At 39.5% G+C, this 26,488-nt stretch overlaps 1 protein-coding gene across 3 annotated transcripts in view; it reads right to left on the minus strand.

Annotated features, from left to right (window-relative positions):
• The window catches only part of CCDC88C (coiled-coil domain containing 88C), a 96,900-nt gene that overhangs the window by 14,273 nt on the left and 56,139 nt on the right, over positions 1–26,488 (minus strand). For all 3 annotated transcript variants that reach the window (XR_005257031.1, XM_038137358.1, XM_038137359.1), the window contains exons 11-21: positions 22,994–23,140; positions 20,451–20,595; positions 17,603–17,784; positions 14,473–14,610; positions 11,976–13,046; positions 9,626–9,753; positions 8,612–8,753; positions 7,799–7,987; positions 7,259–7,420; positions 5,789–6,066; positions 968–1,111 (exon numbers count right to left, since the gene is read on the minus strand). Coding sequence is in view for 2 of the 3 variants with exons in the window: in XM_038137358.1 (XP_037993286.1) it covers positions 968–1,111; positions 5,789–6,066; positions 7,259–7,420; positions 7,799–7,987; positions 8,612–8,753; positions 9,626–9,753; positions 11,976–13,046; positions 14,473–14,610; positions 17,603–17,784; positions 20,451–20,595; positions 22,994–23,140 (2,726 nt within the window). In the remaining variant the exon portion in view is untranslated. The remainder of the gene's footprint in view (positions 1–967; positions 1,112–5,788; positions 6,067–7,258; positions 7,421–7,798; positions 7,988–8,611; positions 8,754–9,625; positions 9,754–11,975; positions 13,047–14,472; positions 14,611–17,602; positions 17,785–20,450; positions 20,596–22,993; positions 23,141–26,488) is intronic.

Consider the following 26,488-nt stretch of genomic DNA (forward strand, 5'->3'; position numbering starts at 1 on the left):
CATGAAATATCAGCATTTAAGTGTCCTGAAGTGAGAAACACTGTGGTGTTGTAAGAAGATACTGTGACATTCTTTTACACTTTCAGGTAAATCTAAACATGTCTCCAAATCTTGAAGGCATACCATTAAGTAACTAAATGAACAGATTAAGTTCTGTATCTGCTGACAGATAAGCCTGGCTCTCTGCCAGCCCTGCAATCAACATTATGCAACATCAAGAAAATGAATTAGGAACAGCAAACTTGAGAAAACCTCTCGAGAGCTCTGTACTGTTCTAAAGTACACTTGTATAATTGTAGCTCAACTTAAAATGTGATTTTTAAATATGATTCAACCTGACATTACTTTTAACTTGATATGGTCTTGGCCCCTTATTTGTGCCAAACATTCTCAGAACACCTTTGTATATGAACAAGGCTACAGAAAGTTTTTTGGGTGGGGCTCTCAAAAGGGGCTCTGCCCTAAGTTAACAGCTACCCGCTGATCAAGAGTCTCTAAGACTGCTTTTAATAACAGCAATGGCAGCTTTCTCTGGGCAGCAGAAAATAAACAACGGTAACTCCTAGAGCTAAAATCATATTGTGTAAAAAACACAAACCAGTGCTCCTCAAGGGGGAAAAAAAAAGTATAATTTGGGGAGTTGGGCATTTGTAGCTCTGCCTAAAGGCAAGCGCTTGGAAACAATTCATTGCAGAAAGTGCTTTTGAACTGAACCAACCACATGTGGAAGCTTATTTCGTATGAGCAAAGGTCCCAGGTCTGAAGCACCAAATATCAGTATCAGTTGACAGTAGTCATGAAGCTGACAATCTCTAACAAGTAAAAATTACCAAACTAACAATACCAAAATAGAGAAAAAAGAACAGACACGTTATATGAAGGTACTTCAGAGCTAATGCAACACGTCCGTGTTTTGCATAATTCACTTTTAATTGATATTTGTAACAATTTAGCGCAGGAGCCATACCTGTCCAATTCCTCCCTCAGCTTCTGATTTTCCCCAGTGGTTATTGCATTTGATCTTCTTTCTTGTTGCAAAACCTCTCTCTCAGTTTTTAAAACTAATTCCAACTCTTCCAATTCTGTTTTGTGTTTCGTTAAACTGTTGTATCTGCAAAAGGAAGAACAGCAGCTCAGCTATTCATTTAAACTCAGCTTTCATTTAAACATTTTTCTTTCTCTGGATTAATATTTTTAATAGGTAACACCACAATGATTAGAAAGCATCTTTTTTTTTTTCCCCAGCTTTATTTATTTCATCCACATTTATGTGGTTAAACTTCTACCAAAGCTGAAGAATTCAACACTATGCATGAAAATTCAACTTAGTATACAAGTCAGCAGAGAAGACTTGAGGGGGGGAAAAAAAGAAAAAGAAAAGCATATTTTAAGGAAACTGGAACACAGTTGCCAGATTTTACTTCAATTTCAGATTCTGGTGATTTAGTAAAAGCATGAGATTCTGCAAAATGAGTGGAAACTACACCATTAACCAGAATCCCAGGCACAAATAACTGACAGTGGCAAGAGTCAAAAATCTGTCAAGAAAGTAGCTCCCAAAGAGCAACAGGAAAACAGTGCAATGAGCAAGAGTTTGTTAGGTAGCCACCTAAGCCATATTAGGTTCCATGCATAGGCTGCACAGCTACTAATCTCCTGCATAATCCAGACAGATGATGAGGTATCAGTGAGTTGACAGCAGAACACCTTTAAGCAGAGGCTGACTCACCTGCTTGAGTTGCTCTGTTTGCTCATTAGTGAAAAAACCAAGAGCAAAACCAGTGTTCACATCCAGGCTTCCATTATTATTTGGTTTATATAACTTGTGCATAAACCATTCCGGGCAGGGAGAGAGAAAGGGTTGATGGCATCAGCCCTCTCTTTAATTTTGATCTCTGGATTGCTAAAGTAACTGAGGTGTGGAACAACTTCCCTGATATTTGGCACAGGCATGGATTAGGCAGGCTGAGCCTCCCTGAGGTGCTACACCACCTGCATCCAGAAAACTGAGAAGGGGGTGGACTGAAATCACTTCAGGAAGCAGCAAGCTGTTCCCAGGTATTTTTTCCCTCTGGTGGCTTCTGTCAGGATCTGTGCCCACACACACCAGAGGCCACTGGGGCCATTGGTACAGTCAATGTCAAAAGTCATCAGCACAATTTTGGTCACTATAATAAAAGGGTATTGACCCAAACTATCACGTACACCTGTATCAAAAACAGAGAAATACTCTTCCAAATACTTTTAAACAGAATCTAGGCTGAAGATGCAGCATTGCTTAAAAAGCTAAAGAGAACAAGCATCTTTCTGTGACTCTCATTCCAACAGAGATGAATGCAGAGTACAGTTACTCTGCAGTCACGAAAACTTCAAAACAAAACCAAAACCAGCAGACAGCACCAAATACACTGACTCCTGCCAACTTGTTTTTCTTTCAGGCTACCATTCCATTCATCCCAGGGTCAAATTACAGCCTGTCCCAAATTCCAGTCCATTGAAGGGCCACACAGGAAAGTACCTGTCTCCCAGACAAAAGCTGCTTTATGCTATTCATTCCCAGTAACAGCAGTAGAGTTTAATTAACCTTATTTATTTGTTTTCTCGCTCCATTCAGCTCTGGGACATTTCAAATTCAATGTCCATACAACAAATGGAGGACCCTGAAAGCCGAGGAAGGTTTCACATCCAGCTCCAAGAAGCATTTTAGACAAACTGGGTGCCAGTGCAGAGTCTGAGAACACAAACTCCAGTCAGTCCTTTGGCAGAGATTACCATGGCTGTCTCTGTAGAAATTGCACTGTAAATTCTTTTGCTGTCTCTGTATGATAGGGCTACTCTGTTCTTTTTTATCCAAGCCCTCTGTGTTTTAAAGAGGGCTTCTTAGAGAGAAGCAGAATACTGGGTCCAACATTACCAGCCAGGCCCAGCACCACAGGCTGCCACACTGATCCTGAGGTAGACCACAGGATACTCCCCTAGTTGTTAGGTGAAAGGTAAGAAAGAGGAGAGAGACTGTCTGCAAAAATGGAAATGATTGTTCATGTCCAGAGCCCTAATATGTCATGACATCCTCAGGCAAAGTCTTGTTGTAGTAGAGATTCAGCCTGGAGTGTACAATTAGAGCACAATCTGTGCAACCTGACAAGCTCTACCACCAGGGACCAGGTTACCTTTCCTGTAGACTATTCAACACTCATGTTCATTTCAGTTTTTAAAGCATCAGGCTCTTAGAAGAGTTTCAAAAAGATTTTCTTATACATGCATACAGAATTCATTTGGCTCTGACACAATCCATTCCTAGGACTGAGGAAATGTAGTCCTCTCTACTCCTTTTGGCTTTTATTCATTCTGATGCTTTTTGAGGAAAAATACTAGGGGTAGATATTTGTGACTGAGACAACTTTGAAAATGCTTGGCTATGATAAAAAGTGTGACAAAAGGAACCCAGAAAAATAACTACCAGGCAGAACTGGTAACATAATAATACAACTCCCTGCAATATGTAACCCTACAAAGCAGGGATTCTTTTCCCAGTGTCTCTGCAGGATTAGACTTCTCCAGACTAAGCCACAAAGAAATGCTCAGGGATCTGTTAATCATCTGTAGCTACAAAATTATTACCTTCCCTTAGTAACATGCAATATGTAAAGCAATTTCAAAAATGCAGAAAAAGCCAGCCTTTCTGTGTTCACTGAGACCATCAGACAGACACCTCAAAGTCAAAAAACTGCTGTTAATGGTAAATGACCCTAACATACTGACTCTCCTCTTCTTGCTGAGCCAAACCCACACATCCGTGGTTTGCTGGGCTGTGACAGGCCATTTCACTGCAGTTACAAACAACCCATTATTAAATCCCCACTGCAGTGTTAATATGTGCAGACAGAACCAAAAGAGGTTTAATGAAGTTTGCTCAGGTGCAGAAAATATTCTGTGGTTAGAATGCAACAGAGTGAACTACACAGACCTTTGGGACCTTGGCTGTTCATGCTGTTGGATGTGCACAAGCTAACTAAAGTTGCTGTGGATCTTCCTAGACAAGCTGCAATCATAGGTTTGTGTGGAAGTATAATCCTGCCTTAAGCAACAGAACTATGATTACAGTCCTGTCATCAGCTGAGGAAAACCAATCACCTTGGAGTTGTGACAGGCAAAACCCATCTCCTCAACAACACACAAGAAAACTTGGTTGCACTGAGCTGCTCAGGGGAAAATTTAGCAGGTGGTGCATTCTAGCTGAACTTGCAAGTGAAATATTCCATCTTAGCAGTCAAATACCTTAGTTAAAAAGAAGAGCTTAGGAAAACTTTTTTTATGCTACTCTTTCTCCCTTCTGCGCCCTCACCAGCACATGATGGAGGGAGAACAAAACATGCACTAAAAAAGTAGCTTGTGGCTTTTTTCCCCGACAGCCAAATGGAGTCCTTGGACAAATCACCTTGATAAGTATCTTTTAAGACTGATCTCCTGAGGAGGATACTGCACACTTAGTACTGCCAAACTCAACTTGTTCTGAATATACAGAAGGCCACCATCTGCTCCCCTGCAACACCTCTCACTAGGAGTCACATCTCAGAAAGAGTCCAAACTGTTAATGATTACAGTGGTGACCCAAGCACCTACCTCTATAGATAACCTATTCTTTGAAAAACACTTTTTCCTTAGGCTAGAGCTGCTTAGTGTTTGGTACTTATCAAGCAAAGAAGGAACACAGCAAATTGCCTTAACACACTGCAGTGTAGTAATCTCAAGCAAAGCCTGAATCAATGAGAACCATTAATCAGGCTGAGAAAGACTTGGTAAGCAGGAACAGTGTCTGTGTAATCACTTACAGCTCATTTAGTTGACAGCCAAGCAGCTGTCCTGTCACACAGCCCCAGTGGATATTTTAATCACAATAGTTTACTTCTGTACTTTATAAAAATCTACCACACGTTGTATTTGGCAGCTCCTTAGTCTTTTGGGAAGAAAAGTTTAGCACCAGTTTTCAGTCCACCATCAAGGACCACCACTAAGCTGCTCTGAACCCAACTCATGATCTTGCACAGAAATTAAACCTAAATAAAAGTGGTTTAGGAAGATCACTGAAAAATATAAGAGACATTTGAGAGGTAGGCAGAGCAGCATTTTTGTAGTAGTACATTATGTATATTGTTCAATCCATGCACAATTGTCAGAAAAATGACTGTGACTAGAGATTAAACAATTAGCAGTTTACTGATTTCCTAATTCAACTGAAGGGCCTGAAGTAAAAGCTTTAGATTATGAGAACTACAAGAAAATTAATAATACATCATTATCTCATAGTTAGATCAATATAGCTTCCTTCAGAGAGCCTCCTTTGACATGACATGGATGCCACAAGGTTCAATGATTGAAATTTCTCAAGATACACACTACTGACACATAGGTGACCTGCAGACTTTATGGTTAGGAGAGAGACTCCACACAGTAGAACTGGAGAATGTTTTTTAAGGCTGTATGTTGCTATATCACAAATCCTTAAATGTAGTAGAAGCATTTAAGTTACTTCTGACAAAGCATCTGAGATCCAAGCCCATGTTTGCTAATATCACCAAGAGTCACCTCTGTTCTGCCACCTTTAGAGATCTAAAATCTAGAGCTTTGCAAATATTTTCATCTAAAGTCCCAATGACAATAGGAATGACTAGGCACTTTTTCAGGGCAACAACTTTGTAATTTCTGTTTGTAATTGGAGACAACATTTAAGGCTAAAATTGTAACAGGCACATTCTTGCTACACTATACCCCTGAGCAGCGAGCGTACCTCTCACGCAGACCTTTGTGCTCCAGATCCAGGGTCTTGTGTAATGTTTTCAGGCAGCTGTGCTGATTTATTAGCCTTTCATACTCTGCAGACTGCCGTTCATGCAGTGAAGCAAGGTGTTCATGGTCCTGAAGCAATGACTCGTACTCAGCCTTCAGCTGCTCCTTCTGTTTCAGTAGATTTTCATTCTCATTCTCCTTGGCTGTCTGCTGATTTTGCAATAAAGCATTCTGGGCCGTCAGTGAAGCACTCTGGGAGCTGAGAGTTGAATTTTCTACCTAAAGTTTTGCAAGTAAAAAGTAAATATTACTTCACACTTACTGGTACATAGAACAAACATTTTGTAGCAGCTTACACCCATATAGAGTTAGTCAAGAATGCCTACATTGCCTTGTTGACTATGTACAAAACATCTATAGATAATTTGGCATCATTTTGGTATTACTGCTGGCAGTATGCACCACATAAAACTATGCTGTAAGTAGTATGAAAATTATCACAATAACCTCTAAACTGAAAAAACTTTTACCAGAAGCTCTTGAGCCTGAAGACCAAGATGATCTGGAATACTCACAACTCCACTCCATCTCTGACAATCAAGATCAGAGTCAAAAGTTATCCTGTATTTGTGTACAAATAATGAAACTCAAGTTCACCCAAACTCAGTAACACAAACTGCACCACTGTGTATGTGGACAATACTCCTAACAAGTATTGTGAGCAGTACTCCTAACCAGTCTGGTTTCAGTAGAGAGATGCTGCACTGATTTTATGTAAGTGAATTACAGATGGGAAACTTGCTAATATAAGTCAATTACGGATGGAAAACAATTAATGAGAACAAAAAACCCCCATCTCTCCATCTCTAAACATGCAAGAGGAAAAGCTTGAGAAGTGAAAGTCATGCAAGAGAAATAGTCAATCCAATGTTGTCCTTTGGAACTGGTCTTTTTCTCAAAGTAAGTTTATTTTTTTAAGTCAAGTACTTTTTAAGAGTATCTTTTTCCACTGGCAACTTCAACATTTTGTCTGAAAGTCTGAAAACTGATTGGAGGTCATTGCTACAATGCCTAAGGGGAGCTGACTTGTGTCCTCTTTCCATTTCTGCTGAGCTCCTTCACAGGCAGAGCATTAACACAAAAAAAAGCAAAACTTTTTTTTTTTTTTAATTTCAGAAGTGTAGCTTCTGGAATAACACATCTGGATTTTGCTGTATTAATTTTAATTTCTTCTCTCTAAATAACCACCTTCTTGCTGAAGGCGGCTACCAAACATTACTTACAGACCCTATTTCCCTTCTAGCCTTCTAGGAGAAATTCAGACCTTAAACTAAGCTCCACCTTCTGGGTCTCATCTTTCCATCATTACATCAGCCTACCAAGACAAACATTACATTATTGGCTGTCACCTCCTCCACACTAATGTAATCAAATCCAACCTCCTGGCACAGAGGCACAAGGATGTTCTGACCTGGAGTTTGGCTGTCTGTGTCTGCAAGGCAGTGTTATGCTCCTGAAGGAAGACATTTTGCTTCTGTAGTGTCAGGATCTGATTGTTGAAGGAGACATTCTGTGTTTCCAAATGCTTTAGCTGTTCCTTAAGCAGCTGCTTCTCAGTATGCAGGGCTGCATTCTGAAAGAGAGATGGCATTGAAGGGGTGACAGGAAGACAAAAACCAGCTGTCCTGATTACCTGAGTCCTATCAAAGATGAAATTGGTGATGATCATTCTGCAACAAAGGTGTAAAAAAACCTCTTTGCAGCATTAAATGCAGGTAAGACAGATGCTAACACTCAGGATTAATCCTTGCAAAGATGGGACAAGATGGACACAAGACACATGAAGCACTTAAGTCCCATGCAGTCCTAAGAGACACCCAAGGAATCTGGTAACTCGGGTGGCTCCAGAAAACCTACCAGATTCCTTTAAGCTCAAAAATCCAGTTTCCACCAACCCACTCAAGAGCACAAGAGAGGTCTATGAGCTAAAAAGAAATAGGAGAAGGCTTACATTCCTTTCCAGTTCAATGGCCCTGTCCTTCAGTTTCAGCAGCTCTGTGGTGGCCTCTTGGTGCCCTGTTTCCAATTTCTCATTCATTTGCTGGTTGACAACAAGCTTCTCTGCTGAATTCCTCGGTGACTCCTGAGCATACTGCCCATTCTGCTGAGTCTGTTTAAGTGCATCAAAGTCCTTCTTCACCTACACAGTCAACAAGCAACAACCTTCAACACTGAGGGAACTGAAATAATGCATTAATAATGATGGGATATGTCACTCCTCTCTAGCACTGCACAGACTTTCAGAGATTCAACAACCATTACCCCACTTCACAGCAGAGAGGGGAGCTGAGACACAGACAGGTGGAAGAATCCATGTCTCTTGGCCTCCAGTCAGGTGCCTTTAGACTCAAGCTCACTGTCACCTAACAAACAGGCTGTTCTTAGGGGAGATGTTTCAACTGTAGTCTTCCTCAGCCCATGTTTCCACTAAACAAGGCAGAAAAACAGCCATGCCAATAAAAAAAAAAAAAAAAAGGGAAAACAGATCTACAAAGAGCAGTTATCCAAGAAAACCCCTCCTGATATGCCTCTAGCTCAAAAATTTTTTTATGAATTTCGTGTCATTGCACAGAAAGGGACAAAAAAAGGCAGCCCAGTGAAAAAACGGTTCTTGGGAAGGATGTGTATAGGGAGGGGCAATGAGAAGAACAAACCTGGTCTTTAATTTAAAAAAAAAAAAATCAAACCTCAAACCAAAAAATCCTCAAACATGTGAATGTGCAGAACTGCAATGTGAAAAATGAAAATTCACTTAAGCTCTTACCATATTTAGATCATTCTGTAACTGCTGGTTCAAGTTCAGAAAGTCTTTCACTTGAGCTTCCAGCATTGCAATCTTTTCCTCTTTCACAGCTAGAGTTGATTTTAGTGCTGATTCAGTTTTGCTTTCCAGAACCTTGTATTTTCTGAAAAATATGATAATAGCTTTCTGATGTCTGCCACTAGGATATGAGCCACCATCTAAATGGCAGAACCTTCACCTGTTCCCAATCTCACTACATCTTAAATTATACATGCCTGCTTCCTCAGGAAAATTATTTCCTCTACTGCTGCAGATTGCTGCTGATACATTATAGCTGGGGAATTCACTTATGGAAAATCCAATCAATTTTAATAGAGATGAAACCAGCATGGTTCTACAGAAATATCAAAGAGTTACATAACTTGAAAGAAAATAAATTTCTCTCTTTTCCCCATAATTACACTACAGAAAACTGTTCTTATGGCTCTTTTGTAGATTCTTAACAAGGAGGAAGATCCACAATTTAAAGATTTCTACAAGATGGATATGTTTCTCTAAGTAGGTCTTACCAAGAAGCCAATATACACACAGGTTGTTGGGATTTTCTGTTCATTACTACAGAACTTAAAAAGGAACTCTTACCATTAGATATTTCTTAGGCAACATCTATGTTTATATTAACAGGTACCTATATCACCAATTACATGATGTAATGACAGATACTGTTTAATAGACACCATTCTACATGAAGAGAAATACACACTGAAATATCCACGCAGCTACTCGGCTGGGGAGTACAGAGGAACTGTAGTAACACTGCTAGCATGGAGAAAGAAAGTGGAATTTCTTCCTCCCACCCAAGAAAATGTTTTGCAAAACTTACAGTATGCTGCCAAGCTTGCCTCAGAAAAACGTGGTTTATGTCCAAAACTGTTAAGGGTAATGGCAAGGAGGCAGATGTGAACCAAAAAGAAAGGCAAAGGGCTTCAGTTAGGCTGAGTCAAAAGAATGACTAGAAGAGCTCAGTTTCCTTACGTGTCATCATTGCCATTATCATCCTCCAGCAGCAGCTCTTTGTTCAATCCCATCTTCTCCAGTTCCTGGCTCAGTTTGTCCAGCTCACTAGACAACTTTTGACTCTTCAGCTTCTCCAGCACCAAATCCTGAAACAGCATTAACACAATTAGTTGTTATGCAAAGGATGGTGGTAATTACCCAGCACTATACATTTTTTTTAAGAGTACTGAAAAATTCATTGGATAAAATCCTAGTTTCAAGTAGGTCAGCTAAAATTCTTCATAAGTGACAGCGGAGTGCAGAATTAAACTGATTGGTTTTATTTATAGGTCACTTGAAATAAATCTGCAGAATGCTACTTTTGGCCTTTGTTTAATTCACTGTACTGAACTACTCGTGCCAACACTGGCTTTGTGCCTGCCTGCTGAAGGAGGGAATATGCGGGCCAGGAGACATCACCCCATCTCTGTGCCACACAAGGACGCGTGCAGGGCCGGGGACACCAGCAGGGGGAGTTGCAACCTCTCAGCTAGGACAAAAAACCCTGCCAGAACTGGTACACACCTACAGGAGCAACAGGACTTCAGTATGGAAGTCTCCTGAGGTGTTGTGGCTACGTTATTACCAAGGGACTTGGTAACAGGGTCAATAGTCAATAATGCACTGAATTTCTCACATATGGTAAATTACTGCCCAAAATTTCAAAAGTGTAACTACATTGTAGATAAGAGACAGGACAGTTTTGGACATGAGAGCTTGGTCACTTATTCTGGTATCTACTGATGCAGCCTGGTTTCATTTAGGTTTTTTGGGAAGAAACTAAAGCAGAACCCAGCAAGGAAGTCATACAAGAAGACTTGGTGGGGCTGTACCAGAAGGTATACTGGGACAATGCTTTGCTGTCATGCCCGTAAAGTGGTCTGTGTGGAAATAGCCTGGGGGGACATGGTGCCAGCCTGCATTGCTAAAAAGGGCAGATTATTTTTGGTGCATAGCTAAGTGTGAAGATCCCTACCATTCAAAATTCTCTGAAATACAAATGCACCATAGAGGTGTACACTGCTTGTGTTTCTGCTAAAAGTTTTCTTAACACATGAAGAAAGAAGAAAAAAGCTACTGAAGAACTTTAAATTAAGAAAAAATTATCCTGAATACCAAATAGAATCAAGAATAAAATTTTACAAAAAATGTTGTTAAACTGTAGGTATTCAATAGTCCTCTGACATCAAAAGTTTAGCCATTAATTCATTCATATGCCAAGGTAAAAAACATGGTTAAGGCCAGTGCCAGTCCAGTGATCTGTAAAGAGTTCCCATCAACATCCATGAACTCTTTCTGCAGGATATATAGAAAGTAAGGAAGAAAAAGAAGATGGGCTACTATAAGGCTCTGCACCACTGGAAATCTGCAGAATTCTGAGAATGGAAAGATTATAGAGGACCTTCTCAGAAATTATATTGTTTTAATAATTTTAAGGAAAGTTGGATAGAAACATAACTTGGGACTGTGTCAAGTGTTTCTGACAGATTTTATTTCTCCTCCTCAAAATTACACTAATGCTTCAAAATTGAAATAAAACTAAACCTTGAAGTAAGCAATTGCTTACTGTATTAATCTTGCTAAACTTATCTATTTCACTGAGCTACTGCAGCACAACCCTTTTTCCTTTTAACAGTCCTTCACAGGAAATCTAGTGCTGGCAGGACAACAGCAGCCAGGACAGGCAATGAGAGCAAGTTGCAATAATCTGAATCTGCTCATAGGCCACTTATAAGAGTGTCATGCTCTAGCACACACATTCTCAGATTGCCAGTGTCCTCATGCCTGGTGCAGGGAGAGCTCATTACTGCCTAGCATGCTCTCATCCAGCGGGGAAGCATTTGGGGAAAGATGCTGTAAGACAGCTGTAAAGAAAAATCTTGGTGCAGCTGGTTTAGGTTGGTCACTTGGGATGGTTTTGTCTTACAGAACTGTGATCCCTATGTGTCTCAGCAAGTGCTAGAAATTTCAAGACCAGAGAGTCAATCTCCCCTGCTAGAGCTCTCAAGTTAGCAAACAATTTTGTACTCATGGTTAGAGAAAGTATCAAAGTCTTTGGTTAACAGGCACCACATGAGAGCTGTTGTAAAATTTTATTCCGCATGGATAAAAGATGTAGTTTAGAGACTGTATTGTGGACACAAAGTGGACACTGCACAACTGCACCAAGTGCAGTTCTTGGCATGTTCCACTTTCCAAGGCAACACTTTCAAGTGACTGTTGTTAAGGCTGTGAAGATCCCCTGCGGGACAGATATATCCCTTTAGTACTTCACTGAGCCGAAAAAAAATCAATAGAAGCAGAGAACCCAGTAGAATTGTCTGCTTACCTCTCTCAGCGTAGCTAGTGTTCTCTTATCAATTGTAACTTGCTTTAGGAGGTCTTTATTGTCCTTTTCAAACTCTTTCAGTTTACAAGATGACTCTCTGAATCGAGCAATTTCCTTTTCTAGTGTCTTGTTTTCCTTCTCAGCGACTGCTAGCTTTACTGTACTGTCATCCAAAATAGCATCTTTCAGCTCCAATTGCTGCCAAAGCCGTTTCGTTTCTTTCTCTAGCATTTTTTTGTCTTTTTCTAGCTGAGACATTCCTTGTTCTAGGGCACTGTTTTCCTTTTCTAAGCTCTCTAGCCGTTTGGCAGAAACTTTTAGCTCTTCAAGGTTCCTCTGGAGGACTTGATTTTCACTCTCCATTCCTTGAACTTCTTTTTCTAATTCCTGGATCTTTTTACTGCTGTTCTCCACAATTTGCTGAAGTCTCTGGTTTTCAGAATTGATACTCTGATAGCTTAGCTCCAGCCTCTCTGATTTCTTGTTCATTGCTTTTAACATTTCCACATTCTTTCTTAAGTCCTCTTTCTCCCTCTCCAAATCTTTATTTTCTGCTTCTATTTGTGCCATTTTTGTGCTAGTAAATCTCATGGTCTCTACCACTCTTCTAAGCTCCAGATTTTCTTCATCCAATTGCTTGTTGTCCCTTTCCAGATCACCAAGACGGATAGAAATATTTTGTAATGTGTCCAAGGATTTTCTTAGTTTCCTGTTTTCCACTTCCAGATTGCCATTCTCTTGTTCAAGGACTTCCACTTTTTCTGTCACTATTTTCATCACTGCTGCCTTTTTTGTGAGCTGCTCATTCTCCCTCTCCAGCCGGTGGAGCTCTTTTTCCATTTCTTCCACTCTTTCCACTTTTTCTCTAACCTGGTCAAAATCCTTTTGCAATTGTTTCTTCTCAAATTCCAGCTTGCTCAGTTTGCTACTCGTCTCGGTTACCGTTTCATGAAGGATTTTATTCTCTTTTTCAATATCTTTCACTCTTGCCTCGCTGCTCACTTGTGATCTTTGTCTCAGGGATAAGACAACTTGATTCAGGTGATCATTTTCTTGTTTAAGGTCCTTTATCTACATAAACAGTTGTGCAAATGTTATTAATCTACTTAACAAGTGTGATACAATAGTGCCAAATTAGCCCTAAAGCAGAGAGGTGACTTTTAACAAAATCATATCCATTTAATCCAAGACAAATTTCTCAGATCATTATTGACTTGGTAACCAAGAACCAAAATTATAAAAAAAAAAAAATTAATAAATTAAAAACTGCTACATTCCTGGTACAATCCAAGAAGGCTGGGGCAGAAGGAGAAAGCAGACAGAGGACCTTCAGAGAACATCTTGGAGAAGATACTTTGTTACAAATCATTCTTAATAGAGGCTATCTTTCAATCTAGGTTTACCTTCATCTTGGGGACCTGAAGACTGAAATTATCCCTGGTAAGGTGCCAGGAACCTCAGAATACTTGAAAATGTAGAGCAGTTACAGATGTCATTAAAGACACACTTCCTGTAAGTACACTTACACAGTACACCTACCACATTGGTCAAATTTCAGTTGATGCAATTGTAATTTAGACCGTAATTTGCATTTGATTCTTATACTAGGCAACATCCACACAAATCAAAAGGGCCTAGACCTGAAAAAATCAAACTACTCTTTTTTAACAACTGGGAATATTTCTGATTTTACTTCCTGCACTACCTTCAAACCATCTATTAACTCCTGCCACAAGGAGTCTGTATTTGTTATAATTAAAATGCAAGACTTTGTTGGTAAAGTGCAGTTTCCAGGGAGAAGTCTGGGTAAAAATCCTTCAAGATGAAAAGAACTACACAAATAGCACATTTTTGCTATTTAATTTTCACCTCACAAAAACTTAGAGCAGATTTTAATATAGGTTTAGAATATTCAGACCAGTCTCTATTGACCTGTGTCTGTATTTTTTTCATTTGTCAAATCAGTACAAATGATACTTGAGAGTTTTCAGGCACTGCACATGAACTGCAGCACAGTGGCAAAAGCTGAAGGGCAATCAAAACATCAATACAGAAGACCTAAGTACTTTCTCAGCATCTCTTTTAAATAGAGCAAAAAGGCTGGGTGGCTAAAGAACCTCAACCAAACCAATCATGCCATACAGGTGGTAGAAGACCAACCTTCAGCAAGAAAATGGGGATTTATTTGCACATCCTAAAACCTTTTGGTATTCCATTTAGGAATAAATGAATTCCATCCAAGGACTTTTTTCCCCTCAAGGGGGAATGTCTGTTCATATAATACCTTGAAAAACCCCTTATGGTAACGAGCAGGAATCAGTGAAACATGCTGGGCTTTTACACTTGAAGAAGATTTTAACCTAGATTTGAACAAGTTCAACCTGCACTTAATAGCTCTCAAATTGCTTTATCTCCCTGAGAGAACCAGATGCTGTAAATGGCATCACTGAATTACCATTACTGAGCACACGTTGTATTACATTTGAGAAATTCACACCTGTCTGTCTTTGTCGGCTTTTAGAGTCTCCATGACAACTTGTAGCTGCTCTTTATCTTTTATCAGCTCCTCACTCAAGGTTTCCAAATCTTGATTGCTTTGCTTCTCTTTTTCAATTTGATTTTGCAACTTCTCAATCTGTGTGGAGAGAACATACCAAAACACATCAACCACAGCTGGACACAAGGACTATCTGCACTTCAAGTAATTCTGAAGACCAGAGAGAAATGAGATGGGGACTACGGCTAAAAGATTAAATCCCTTTCTCCTGCAGTTACCAGTCTCAGAGGAGGAAGTGGACTGTCTTGTTTTTCTCACAGTGCTAAGAATCTTCTTCTTGCCTTAAACTATCAGAGCATATAAGGCACAGCAGTAAGAAATGTTTAGTTCACCTGCCTGCTGAATGCCCTGTCGTGCTCCTGTCAACAGGAATTAAGTTTCTGGAGCTCCCCTTCCTGAGGAACTTGCCTTCTTCTAGCCTATCCATCACTGATGGTCTTACTCTACCAGTTAATGCAGACAGTTATTAAGACACTTCAGTGAGCAACAGCACTAAAAGACCAAAACAATAACCAAAACCAGGAACTGAACAAAAACACTAAAGCACTGGAGTGGCCAAGTTTATTCTCCCACTCCCTGAGTTCTGTTGGCCCTCTTTTCCCCAGCAGGTGACAATATTGCATTTGAAAGATTTGTGAATAAGGCCCCAGTCCTACAACAAACAAAGTTTTCTTACTTAATCGTTTTGAAAGTTGTAATGCATGAGGAACAGAAAAGCAGTAGCTCTTCAGTACTTAGAACCAAGAGGTTTTGGGAACTGTGCTCCCCAAGTCAGGAAATAATTCCTTTTTAAATTTGCAAAGTACTGTGAGCACCTACAGCTCTGCACAAGTATCAGCTCATTTTTGTTTTGGTATTATCAACTCTGCCAACAGTGAAAATGTCAATGAAAGGGGTATTAAACCTAATTCTTACAAGTGGGAAATAGCTGGAGGCTGGGCTCTGCCTATGTCAACATGCCCCTCATTACAGGAAGTGTTTAAACAAGCAGGGGCTGCCTAGATTGGAGATAAGGAGGGCTCAGCAGTCAGAAATGTAACCATGTGGAGGTTCACTGGTCTCAAAAGGATCTGTTCAGAGAAAGCTGCAACAAACTCAGTAGGCTCAGCAATAGCTCTGCACATCCCAGAAAACTGGAGGCAAGTAAGACATTACTATTTACAGCTCTTTTCAGTAAGTCAGAAAGGCAGAGACAACAGACAGGTACCTGGACTGCTACTATTTGAGTGTGCTTGAAAGGAGGGTTTTCTACTATTAGCTCCTCTGAAAACCTTGTAAAAAAGGGAAAAAATATGTACATAGCTTTTTCTTTACAGCATCTCCTCTTGTACTACCTGAATAATCCTTTTTCAGCTACATGATCCCACCAACCCCCAGATCAGTAGATAAACAAGCATATTCAAACAACAATTTTTGAAAGTCGCAGACAGTGGATGAAATTTCAGCTCAGTTAAACAACTTTAGGGAGACAGGACTTTGCTATGAATATCTCAGGAAAAGTTACCAAAAGAACCACAAAGACAAAACATTTGATAAAAATACTTCTTTTATCCCTTGACTTACACATGCTTGACTTTAACATTCCCCAGGGCTCTTGCACTCTCCCCTGCTCACTGTAGCAAACATTTTGTAACAAATCAGAGACTTTGCCTGTTGTTTCCCTGGCACACCTTATTGTATTCTAATTGAGGGGAATCACAACTGTTGGCACCAATACAGTGCCACAACAGGAGGTGCCCACAGGAATCTGCCTGGGGCAAAGCCAGAGGTTGATCGCAGCTGTTCAAGTGACTTAAATTGCAGTACACCACAGGTATCTGCTGAGTGCTTTCTATGCCTCCATCTCCAGTTTTAGGCATGTAAATTAGAGCTGGATTGAATTACTTATACACAACAGGTCATAAATGGAAGTGTGGAAGGAAAATTAGAGTGAACTGAATCTTTGCAGTTTTCCTTTTTCACAAAAGAAAGAAAAAAAAGCAGAACTGATCTCAATTCAGCAAATGAATCTCTGCAGAAGATGGAATGATCCAGTGCTGGATACTGCTCTCCTTAGCAGAGAAATGGACTAGTTACAATCTAGGAATCCACAAGCAGTATTTCATATGTAGGGGCTTTCTCCCCTTGTCCTTTAAGGAATTCAGCTAGCTCACAGGCAAGTCAAACACAACTGAAACCCTTGCATCAATTTCTCACACACAGAGGCATAAGTAATGGGAAAAGGAGAAATGAGCCTTATACTCTGGATAATTTATGAATGGTAGGAATGTGGAAAAATCCAACATGAAAATGTTTTATACTTTAGAGAAGGAAGCATCCTTTTTCCCCAGCAGCATTTGGCTCAATTCATCAGAACTGAGGAATCAAGTAACTAGTCAGACAAAACTAAGGCTGGTAGTTTCACAAGGACAAGGACTCAGCTGGCATTTGAGCTAAATGTAATCAAAGTTAATAACAGAGTGCAATACATGTACATGTAAAGTAAATTTACAAAGTGATGACCTACATGTTTGTTAGAAAGATGGAAAGAGCTGAGATCTTTACAGAGAAACACTAGAGAATTTATATCAGCTAAGAGGGCAAGAAAAAGAAAAAGCAGGTCCAGGACTCTGGACAGCAAGAAAGACATTTAGAACATACAAACCTGAATTCACCTGTGTAATTTATTTGACTTACATGTAAAAATTATTTAACTTTCAAAAAACAAAACTAGTTCAATGTGACCATGGCTTCCTTTCTGTGAGACAACAGAAAGGGACACAATCAACAACAGTACAATCGGAGAGGGGAAAACAGGCACTGAAAACTAGCTTTTATTTAACAGGAACAGTCACTTTTACTTAAAATGATACACGTAAGCAGGCAGTGAAGTAGAAGGCATTAAATAAAATTATTAGAATTTAATTGCATTAGAACGCAACTAAATAGACAAGACCAAAATCATGGTCAGTCTTATGAGGATCAGGGGTGAACTCCCTGAAAACTCTCATCATTCAGGAATGCTGCACAGCCCTTTGTGCACTGTGTTTAAAAAAACTAAGAGCCCCATTTGCTCCCGTGATCAAATTACCTTTTTGCTAAGCTGCTGATTTTCCTTTTCCAGTTCCACAAACTTTAGGCTGCTCTCTCTGGAGGTCAAGGAGGCATCTCTCAGCTCTTGGATTGTGTTCTGCAAGCTCTGATTATCCTTCTCTAGCTTCAGTATTCGACTTGAAGCACATTCATTCAACTCAAACACAAAGGACTTTCGGGCTGTTGAAACATGAGAAGCAGAAGGTGGCACTAATCAATTCACCAACATCTCCTTCTGAGGTGCAGAAGATCCACTTGGATGAAGATTATTGCTGTCAATCTTACAATTTCAGCTTGGCTGCTAAGTAAATACTTGGTTAACACCAGAACCCATTTTCACAGATAACCACTAATACCTTTAATAAATAGGGTACCATCTGAACAGCCAGCCATCTAAAAAGTTGCTTACTTTCTTAACTCTTAAATTTGCTTTAGTCATGTTGGAGCGCATCTAGTGTTAGTAACAAAATATACTGTGATACCATCTCATACTTTCATCACAGGAAATAAACTGAGGGAGAAAGTAAACCCCTGCTAAGTTTTTGCTAAAACAGCAAGGTGGTGCACTCCCAAGAGCTAGTGAAAACCCAGGTATTGAATCACATTCAGTCATGGAAAAAATTCTTACAAAAGATAATTCTGGTGCTTATCTTTATAGCTTCTTCATCAAGAGCATGCTGAAGCACAGAGAATAATTTACTACTAGGTATCCAGGCACAGGACACCCATCAGAATGCTGATCTGAGAAGTGTCTGAAGTTGAAATCTCAGAACTAAATTTATTCAAGTCTTACAACAGAGATGTTGTTTTACTCAATGATTGTAGATCAAAAGTCTCACTACCTCTCCACCTCAAGATACATCACCTGAGCCTCACTGCTCTGGTAATTTCTCTGACCTGCATTTGAATAATTACAAGAGCAACCTTCTTGTACACATGAAATAATTGCTACCCATCACCTCAAAACCACATTTCATATGAAATTGACTTTAACACTGTCTTTAAATATAAGATAATTAATAGCTCCTTCTAAATAAGCACTACAGCACACTGAATACGTTAAGCTGGCAGCTTTCTGAGATTGGTAAAATCCTGTTTGTCTCTTTTACAGGGCATCACCTGGAAAGCCTTGGTCAAGTGAAGGCTCAAATATGTAACATTAGCTAAATACTCCAGTTGAGTTCTGTTCTGAAGTGAAGTCCATCTAAATTACTTTTTCCCATGCTTATTTTTAAAATTATCTGTATTAAAAAATACCAAGCTAACTGGTAAAATCTTTTATCTGCCACCCTTGCAGACTCTACTTGATAGCCAGGAACGGGAGATTTTCCAGAAGAGTTTTGCAGTGTGACTCTATTTGTACAAACAAGCTAAACAAGCTGCATTCAGAACAGCAACACAGATTGAAATAAAATTTTTACAGAGAATTACTATAAAGTCAGAACAGTACTTCCATGAAATAAAAGTCCAAAGTTAAATGTTCTTTAAGAAAAAAAAATCTGCCTCCTTCACCATTTTGTTTTCCTACTGGATATAAATTTATGGATGTTCTAGTTCCTCATTCTTTTTCTTTGGTTAATCAGAGAGCTTCTGAAGCTCCAGTGCTAAAATGCCACACATCAGTGCAGTGCTAAATCACTCAAGCAAATTTTTAAAGTTATATTAGATAGAAATTAGTAAATAAGAGGTAACTAGCATTCTTCCTTGTATTACATCAATAGTGAAAGCAAATCAGGAAGGGAACAAAACTTGGTATTTTGAACGGGCCATAAAATGTAGGTATTTTTACATTTTCCTGAAATACTCTTGATCAAAATTTTTAAGTTTTGAGAGTACTGTGTTTTCCCCCCACAAACACAATAAGCAATATTGTTGATTACACAGAAGGAATAAAAGAGTGACATTCATTTCTCAGGCTAACATAACCTGCTTTGCAAGATTATTATTTAGAAGTAACAATTAACTAGCCATTAATCTTAGTGAAGAGAACTTGGATCCTAGACAGCAAGAAGACTTCAGAATTGGCGTCAGCCACACAGCTGTTTTACGAAACAAATCTATTCTAGACAGTTTCACTGAAAACATCTGCTGACTCTAATTTATTCCTTTGTCTTCAAGTTCAACTGTTCCTGGCTCACAAAGCCAAATAGGCAAGTTTTAGCAAAATAAGGTGAATACTCAATACTCAAAGTTGCATGTTGAATTAGAGGAAATAGCTTATATTTCCCAAGTTCCACTTAGAATCGTTATTTAGGCTGGTGTAACAGACACAAGAAACGTTAAACACAGGAACCAATGCTAAAACCTGTCCAGTGAAGAAAGAATTAGTTATGTTTGTGATAGCTACGGAAATCAAATCAACCAATCAAAGAAAAAAAAATCAGCCAGTTATTTTAACTGCACACATTTTTCAGTATCTAGTAAAAATAAATGACTTCAGCATACATTACTTCCTGGGACTTAAAGACCACATAACTGTCTGTATTAACTGTACTAGAGAATCCTAAAGATCACAGACTCCACCCAACCATTCAGTTAGAAATATTCAATGTGACATTTCTGCTGTGTCATTTACAAAGCTTTCTTTATTTTTTAATAAAGTGTAATATTTAGAAGTCATTATCTCAGTGATGAACATAACAAAAGCAAAACATTTTTATGCTTTCAAAAGAGTGAAAGGAAGACTAATACATTTTAGAAGTTCAACAAAATGAAGGTCAAAGTCAAGCGGCTGAACGAGGGAAGCTTTCCAATCTCGGATTCAAATTCTGTTCCCATCTCAGCCAGCCGATCTGTTTATTCTGAAACAGACCACAAACACCACAGCTACCCCAGGTGGTACTCACTATCTGCAAGATCAGTGCTTTTAGACAGCTGTTCTAGTTCCCAGCCTAGGTGTGCAGACTCGTTCATGCTCTGTTTCTGTGCAATCTCCAAGACCATGTTCTCCTCCAGCAGCTCTTCAATTCTCTTCTTGTCTGTGTCCCGGTCCTGTGCAAGACACACGTGAATGAAAGCGTGTTCAGCTCACCTCTAAGATTGCAGGCCAAGCTGCTACAAGCACAGTGTATATTGAGGGTGGAAGAATCTCCTCAAAAACTGGGGGTTTATAATGACATACATCTTCAGCATTAAATGTCTGCTGTGGGCTACCTATATGAGCCACAGAAAGCAAAGCCCAGCTGGCCCTGTTTAGCACCAGCTCTGGTCCACAATACACTCGGAGAGAGGGGAATGGCAGCCAGAATTTACTGGGTGATGACAGGGCCACGAGAAGCCAGGACTAGTATGGCAGACTGGATTCAAGATGTCTCCAGAGCTAAGCTCTTCAAAAACATGCAGCATGATGCTCTGACACACTGGAAATTCTTCAGATAGAACCTTGAATTCTGCAGAGCTTCAACTGATCACATCAAACTTGGACACACTCGTATGGATCAGCAAGTAACACCTGCCTCATAATTTGAATTCTAACTCCTGAAAACAGACCTGGAGAACAAATCTATTGTTGCTTCTTGTGACTATTTGGGCCATTTGCTTTTGTGGGAACTGAAATGCTGCCTCAGTGGTTTTCAGCCTTCCAGAAACCAAAACTCAAAAATTCATCAAGTCACCAGAAAAGCATGCAAAATCTCCAGCAACTTTGGAGAAGCTGAGCATGACGTGACCTTTATAATATCCTGAATCATAGAATAATAAAATGGTTTGGGATGGAAGGGACACTAAAGATTATGCAGTTCTTGCCAAGGAAAGGGACACTTCCCACTAGACCACACTGCTCAAAGCCTTGTCCAACCTGGCCTTTAACACTTCTAGGAATGAGGCATCCACAACTTCTCTGGGAAACCTCTTTCAGTGCCTCAACACCTCACAGTAAAGAATTTCTTCTTCCTACTGTCTAATCTAAACCTACTCTCTTTTAGTTTGAAGCCATTCCCTCTTGTCCTATCACCACATGCCCTTGTAAATTGTCTTCCACCATCTTTCTTTCAGGCTCCCTCCAGGTACTGCAAGGCAGCAATCAGGTCACCCTGGAGCCCCCTCTTCTCCAGGCTGGAAAACCCCAATTCTCTCAGCCTTTCCTCACACGAGAGGTGCCCCATCCTCTGATCACCTTGGAGACCCTCCTCTGGACTCGCTCCAATAGGTCCACATCCTTCCTGTGCTGAGGACTCCAGAGATGGATGCAGCACTCCAGATGGGGTCTCAACAGAGGCAAGTGGAGGGGTAGAATCCCCTCCCCCTCACTCTGCTGCCCACTGCTTTGGATGCAGCCCAGGACACACCTGGCTCTCTGGGCTGTGAGTGCCCATGGCTGGGTCATGTCCAACCTCCCATCCAGCAGCACCCCCAAGTCCTTCTCAGCAGGGCTGCTCTGATCTGTTCATCCCCAGCCTGTGTTGATATCGGGGTTGCCCTGACCCAGGTGCAGCACCTCGAGCTAGATCTTGTTCAACCACATGGGATTCTCATGCGCCCACTGCTTGAGCTTGTCCAGATCCCTCTGGATGGCCCATCCAGATGCCATCCTTCAGGTGTGGCACCCACACCACTCTGCTTGGTGTCACCTGCAAATCCACTGACAGTGTACTTGACCCTTTTGCTAATGTCATAAATGACAAAGATATTAAGTAACACTGGTCCCAATATGGATCACTGAGGGATACCCCTTGTCATTGATGTACATCAAGATTCAGTCATTCCATACAGCATCCTCCATATTTTCATTTCCAACAGAACCTGTTGAAAATCCTCTATAGATAAACTAGAAGAATTCAAGTCATAGTGGGATAAGAGGAGGACTGTTAAGTAAATTACAAGAGATAAAAGAGTATTTATTATTTCTAGTGGGTTTATGAAGTCCAATGTTCTTTTTGTTTGTAGACAATAGTCTCCCACTTATTACCTATCCTTATTTAAGAAGCAATAAAACATATCTCTGATTTACACATAAAGAAATTCTAGAATTTTGTGTCTTTTTCAGTGGTAATGGATTCTTAAAGACTCTGCAATGGCTGGGGATTTTGTTTCCAACAAGAAAGACTGTTTACTAGAGTAGATTTCATTTCCTAATTGAAGAGATTTCTGCTTAAACAGATCTTAGTATCTCCATTAACAAAATGTATGAAAGCAGACTGTATTATAAAATTGTGATGTACCTTCTGCATGAAAAACCCTCAGTCCCATACAAAGTAGCATTGGCAATAACTACACTATTAACATTACACTATTTCAAGAATTCATGTACAGAGTGTTCAATCTAAAAACCTCTTCAAAACCACTACTGATTTATTTGCCTGTATCTACCAGTTTCTGTGACTTGATTTTGTAATGTAAAGATAAAAAGGGAAGTTAAAAAAATTAGCAGAATGAAAAAGAAAGTGCATACCAACTCTACATCATGAAGTTTGGATTTCAACTGCAAATTTTCCTTCTCTAATTCATGCAGCTTATCACCACGAGCTCTTGCCATGGTTAGCTGTTCTTCTAGCATGGCTTTTGTTTCAATTAATACAATGTTGTCTTCTCTTAATTCCTAGGAAAAAAAAGTAACATTATTAATTTCTTACTGACTTTTCATAGACCAAGTGATTTTAATAAAGTAACATTGCAAAAAACAAGAAGGAAATCTGACATGTTTGTTTCATAGAAAGACTTTTACTTAATATTTTAATGAGAGATTACAGTATTTTTTATTACCTTTGAGTCACCATGCAAGTAAACCTAATATTTCTTAGGGTTTTTTCCTGAATTTTACAAGCTTAACAGAGTTTCTGTTGCTTTACATGAGGCTAGATCAAGAGGTGCACACAAAAGAGCAACTGTTCAATTCCACTGTTGTAATTCCTTTGCTAATTCATCATAGTTCCTTGTTTTCCCAGCTTCAAAATAGATTATTTACTTTCAAGGGACAGGGAAGAGTATCCATCAATATATTCAAGATACACACTCCTATTTCAGTACACGCATGTGCAAATGTCTGTTTAATAAAGTTTCTCTCTTTCTCATGAACAGAATTTTAATTCACTTGAACAGCAGAAGTTGTTTTATACTTAACACTTCATCACTAGACACTCCCTGCCACCTCCCCACTAAACACATGAGCGTGAACTGCACAAGCCACATCACTTACTCATTAGAGCTTTAGGATCTTGTTTTAGAGAGTAGAAGTTTAATTTATTACTTTGTTGTAGCCACAGCCTTAGAAACAGGTGAATTATACTGCACTGCAACTGTTCCTTGCAAATGGCAAATCAAATGAAACTCTGTTCATTCAATTATCTTATTCTGGAAACATGAAATATCCAAAGCATGAGATCTGGCCATGTAATGTTGGTCATGTTTTAAACACATTTATCAAAAATTTCTCATTTTAAACTATAATACCTCACTGCTAGCTTTTACTTTAGTTGATCCTCAGATAAGTCGAGTCCAAGACAAATGTTCTATGGCAGGAATGCATCAGCATTTCAAAGATTAAATGGATACAGTAAGGAATTTTCCCCAGATGATTACAACTGGGCAAGAAGCAGACTGATTCTCTACAGAAACTTCATCATTCTCTCTCCATCCACACAGCTGTTCCAATGAAATATACAAAACCAGAAAACGTGCAAACAGGACAAAATGCTAGACAAGTTTATTCCTGGATAACTGACTTCAAACGTGATGTCGCTGCTGACACAGTGTTTGTGTCTGGTCTCTCAGACCACAAACTTCCAAACCAAGTAGATTCCTGAAAGATCACCAGGCATGAGCAAATCACTTTCACAACTTAATCAGTAACTACCTTCTCATTTTTTGGGGTCTAATCAGCCTTAAGAAGCCTTATAGAAGCTAATTTATTTAAAATCAAACAAAAAGAAGAAAAAAAGAAGAAAAAGAAAGAAGATAGATGTAAAGAATAAGTTAAGAGTGTCTGATGACAGCAACTCCCCCCCCTGCTTTTTGGTACTACAGGGAGCCCATCATTTAAAAGCCTTTCATAATCAGAGTTGTTTGTTGCAGCTTGACTGTATATGGCATCATATGGAAAGTCTACCTTATGCAGTACCATACTGCCCTTGATCTCTCAGCGGGTCAGCTACCAACTTGCAAATCATGAGAGAAAAAATTTCCCTACTATAGTAGCATTAAAAGGACAAGTATGTCAGTGTTTGTGAAGGGGTTAATCTTCAATTAAAATGTCTGAGTATGCAAGTAACTAAAATAACAATAATACTGAAACACTAAGGTTACAGAACCTGCATTTTGGGCCAAGTCTGATCTAACAGGGTCACTTCAGGGTGGGCAAACTTAAAAGGCTGACACTGAACAGATGACAGACCAGAAGAACTACATGGCACAAAAACTGCTGGGTGTTATGGAAGCTGCCAGAATATCTGTAATGAAACAGCAATGTGCCAAGAGTTTACTTTGCTAGATCACCATACTCAATCTGGAACACAGCCCTAAGAACTAAAGTGGTGTCTGACCTCAAAGACATGACCTCATGACTATCCTTAAAACTGCCTACCAAGCAAGAGCTAGTTATTTTAGTGTCTCATCAAGAGCCAAACTATGTGCCAAGTACACACACATATGCAGGCTCTGGTACAAACCACAAACCAGTGGGAGCTGCAGTATATGGAAAACTGAAGCACTTTCCATTGAGCACCCAGGATGGGCAATCATGCCAGTTCAAAGTAGTTCTGATGAAATATTAAATTAATAACCAAGTGGAAATGCCTGCTGTGACAAGGTAGACATTGCTCACTCTCAGATCTGAGGGAGTCTTTATATTGAAAAGTTCATATAATTTAAATAATTAGTCCATGGGAGCTTTGTAGAGTTACATCTCAAGGCCTGGGAAGAAAAGCTGTCCTAACTAAAACATCAGCTCTAACATCTCCCAGAAGTTGCTGGAATAACACAGCTGACCTAAAAATCTGGCTACAAATCACACTTGTTAGACAGTCAGCAGGTGGTAGTCATGGGGTGGTGCTGCTTCAACTGGAATTAAAGTTCATTTTTAATTCAATTAACAAATTCACCAACAAATTCACCATTATTTTATAACTGTAAGTTTGTTTTAAGATCAGCAACAAAAACCAGTTGGCTGTGGATTTTTTTTTGTTTAATACACTGAGTGTAACTCAGCTTTTGCAGTTTCTAAAATGAATTACATATTGTGGTTTGATGGCCTTTCAACTGTAACTTGAAACAGCTTTAACAATGTGCACTGTACATTCAGATGGTTACAATTAACTCTGGGGATAAGTGGTTGCACAATCAGGGTGTGTTGCCACTGGGAAACATTTTCAGAAACTAAAGTAGCAATGAGATTTCTTAAATCTGAAAAAAAAAAGAATTTTCACATGCATCTGGACCCAATTCAAACCCTTGCCTTTAGGCAGTTCAGAAGCTGTTGCTACTGAGCCATAACACAGTTAACATCTTGTGACAATGAAACATTGAACACTCACATGACAACATACAATACATGCTTTTGCTTTTTTTTTTTTTTAAACTGACGAGAGACTCCTCCCATCATCCTGCATAGAAATTTGATTATGATGAGAAGGAGAAAAACTGCGCACAGCATACTCCTTGGCCTTAGAAAATAATCTGATCTTGTGGAACAACAAAAGGCTCAGTGGAGATGATCCTGGAAGGGAGCTTTGCACTGCAGAGAAGCACCTCCATGGAGGAAGCCCTGCACTGAGCTGCTCCTTCACATTCACAGTTGTGACCTCATTAAGCAACCCCAGCAGGAAGGCTCCAGAGGACACTGATGTTCCTTGAATGATGGTTCAATTAAAATGTCATTCCTGAACAATTTGCCAAGACATGGAGAGAAGGGAAACACCACACGAGCCTTAAATGTGACATACAGATTTCACCC

Source organism: Motacilla alba, chromosome 5 (genome assembly GCF_015832195.1).
Source record: "Motacilla alba alba isolate MOTALB_02 chromosome 5, Motacilla_alba_V1.0_pri, whole genome shotgun sequence".
NCBI lineage: Eukaryota > Metazoa > Chordata > Aves > Passeriformes > Motacillidae > Motacilla > Motacilla alba.